This window comes from Nelusetta ayraudi, unplaced genomic scaffold, assembly GCF_046127955.1.
Source record: "Nelusetta ayraudi isolate G7.1 ecotype Tasmania unplaced genomic scaffold, CSIRO-AGI_Nayr_v1 ptg000220l, whole genome shotgun sequence".
Lineage (NCBI taxonomy): Eukaryota > Metazoa > Chordata > Actinopteri > Tetraodontiformes > Monacanthidae > Nelusetta > Nelusetta ayraudi.
This window is the reverse complement of record NW_027466269.1, coordinates 265,510-267,500: the sequence shown is the minus strand read 5'-3', so window position 1 is coordinate 267,500 and position 1,991 is coordinate 265,510. Positions and strand designations below refer to the sequence as shown.

The following is a 1,991-nucleotide window of genomic DNA, read 5'->3' as shown; positions in this document are numbered from 1 at the left end:
CAAACCGCCTCTCACCTCAACGTCGCTTTCCCGCCCGTCGACGTGTTTCCTGCCGCTTCCTTATGCATTTTTCGCCCCTCGAACCACACAATTTTTGAGGGAGGAGGAGGAGGAGAAGAAGAGAGAGAGAAAAAAGTGTGGGATCGGCGGTGCGAGAGGCCACTAGTGAACACTGCTCAGCAGGTGTGGGACGAGGCTGCCGTTCCTGGTGCACGGTGATGATGATGATGATGATGATGATGACGATGACGATGATGAAGGTGGGATGGTGAAATAGTTGGTCAATTGCGTTCAACCTGCGGAGAGAATGAATGGTTATACTGTGTGTGTTATCAGTCTCCTCCGAGCCGAGCCAAGGTGCACTGGACTCACAAGGGAGCGATAGCCGACGTTATCACGCCACGTTTCCCCTTCCACCTCATTTAAATCAAGTTGTCCAGTTCAAACAGGAGCAAAACCAGTTTTGTTTTCCTTTTTAATCACTGCTGTGTGCAAGGCAGGTTGCATTACTCATGGAAGAATTTCAAGATTCGACAGTAAAGTGTAACAGGGAAGCAGGAAAGTGGTGCACCGCGGCCCTTGATGGGTGGCTCAAGTTTGAAATAGATTCCATCCACTCAAGGACCTGTGGAACCCACATTTGCATATTAATTTATTTCATATAAGAAGTCAAACCACCTTGTTTCAAACCTCTTTAAGCCCACCCACCTGGAAAGCAGACCCCCATCCAGACTGAAAGTCTAATAACTGTTCTGACATAAGGGTTGGCAGATTACTATTGCTTGATTAGATTAGCATGAACTACCTTCAGCCGTTCACGTGATCACATTTAACTTGGATTCATTGCACACCAAATTGGAAATCTTCAGTGCACTGACGTGCTCCGAGTACTGGGAAAATGTTTGGAAATGATCACATTCACCTGGATAGTCATGTACGAGTCTTATTTGGTTGAACGGAATGAACACATTTTCAGGTGAAACTGTAATGAAGATAAAAGAGACTATGAACGTTGCTTTCAATATAGTTTCTTACCATTAGACGGTGCCAATTCCCACACACAGGGACTTTTAAGTTACAGTAATTATTATACCTGCTTTTGACTCAGTCAAATCAGTGCTTAACAGAAAATTGACAACGAGTTATTCTGCACTTATCAAAAATGTCCAAGTTATTCACTAATAAGTGCATAGGATTTCTGACAAGACCTTCCTGGTTAACAATAAAAAGAAAGAATGTTCCTGAAAGAACCAAATTCTGAGCTGCAGCTTCTATGTAATCAATACTGTCACGTGACGTAGAGGTCCATCGCAAGCTCGAAAGTCAAAGCGCCAACACACCTCCAAATGCTATAAAATGCTTTATTACGAAATTGTGAACAATGCTTCAGCAAAATGTTGTGCAGAACCATTGTGTGTACATGTGTTTTATTGGAAAGAAATGTCCTCAGGTTTGCATAGAGCTCGATTTAACTTAAAAGTTACAGCCACGCGGTCAACGTCGATCCAGAGAAGAATCACGTACGACACAACTTCACCTTGCACAAATGATACAAAAGATCAAGAAACAGGATCAGCTGCAAAATTTCTTTCACAAGGCACATCAGCTGGTATCAGACACTTAGAGACATGTTTGCACATTTCAAAGTAAAAGTCAATCATAGTTGCCACATATAGAACAGTGGATCAGGATTTCTGCTGCAGCAGCAGGGGGCGCTGTTTTATCCCTAAAATCTGATTATTTATCAACTAGCAGTGTGAAGTGCGCAAACTATATATGACTTAAAAAAAAATGATTGTACATAACAGGGTAGTGTGAAACAACATCCAGGAGTATTTTTTCTCAGGAAAATTACGAATGAAAAGCAGAACAACTTTTTACTATCAGTCCTCAGAGTTGAGCTCAAACATACTTTATCTTACACATAATCTCAATGCAATATGTGAACCATTTTAGTTTTTAAAATATTTAAACCAGACGCCAGCCCACAA

At 41.7% G+C, this 1,991-nt stretch overlaps 1 protein-coding gene across 2 annotated transcripts in view; it reads right to left on the bottom strand.

Moving 5' to 3' along the window:
- The window catches only part of adkb (adenosine kinase b), a 123,759-nt gene extending 123,484 nt beyond the window's left edge, over positions 1-275 (bottom strand). The window contains exon 1 of one of the 2 annotated variants that reach the window (XM_076016235.1): positions 16-275. In XM_076016235.1, the coding sequence (XP_075872350.1) occupies positions 16-68 (53 nt within the window). In that variant the 5' untranslated portion in view covers positions 69-275. The remainder of the gene's footprint in view (positions 1-15) is intronic. The other variant, XM_076016233.1, reaches the window with a different exon arrangement.
- Positions 276-1,991: the final 1,716 nt, after the last annotated feature.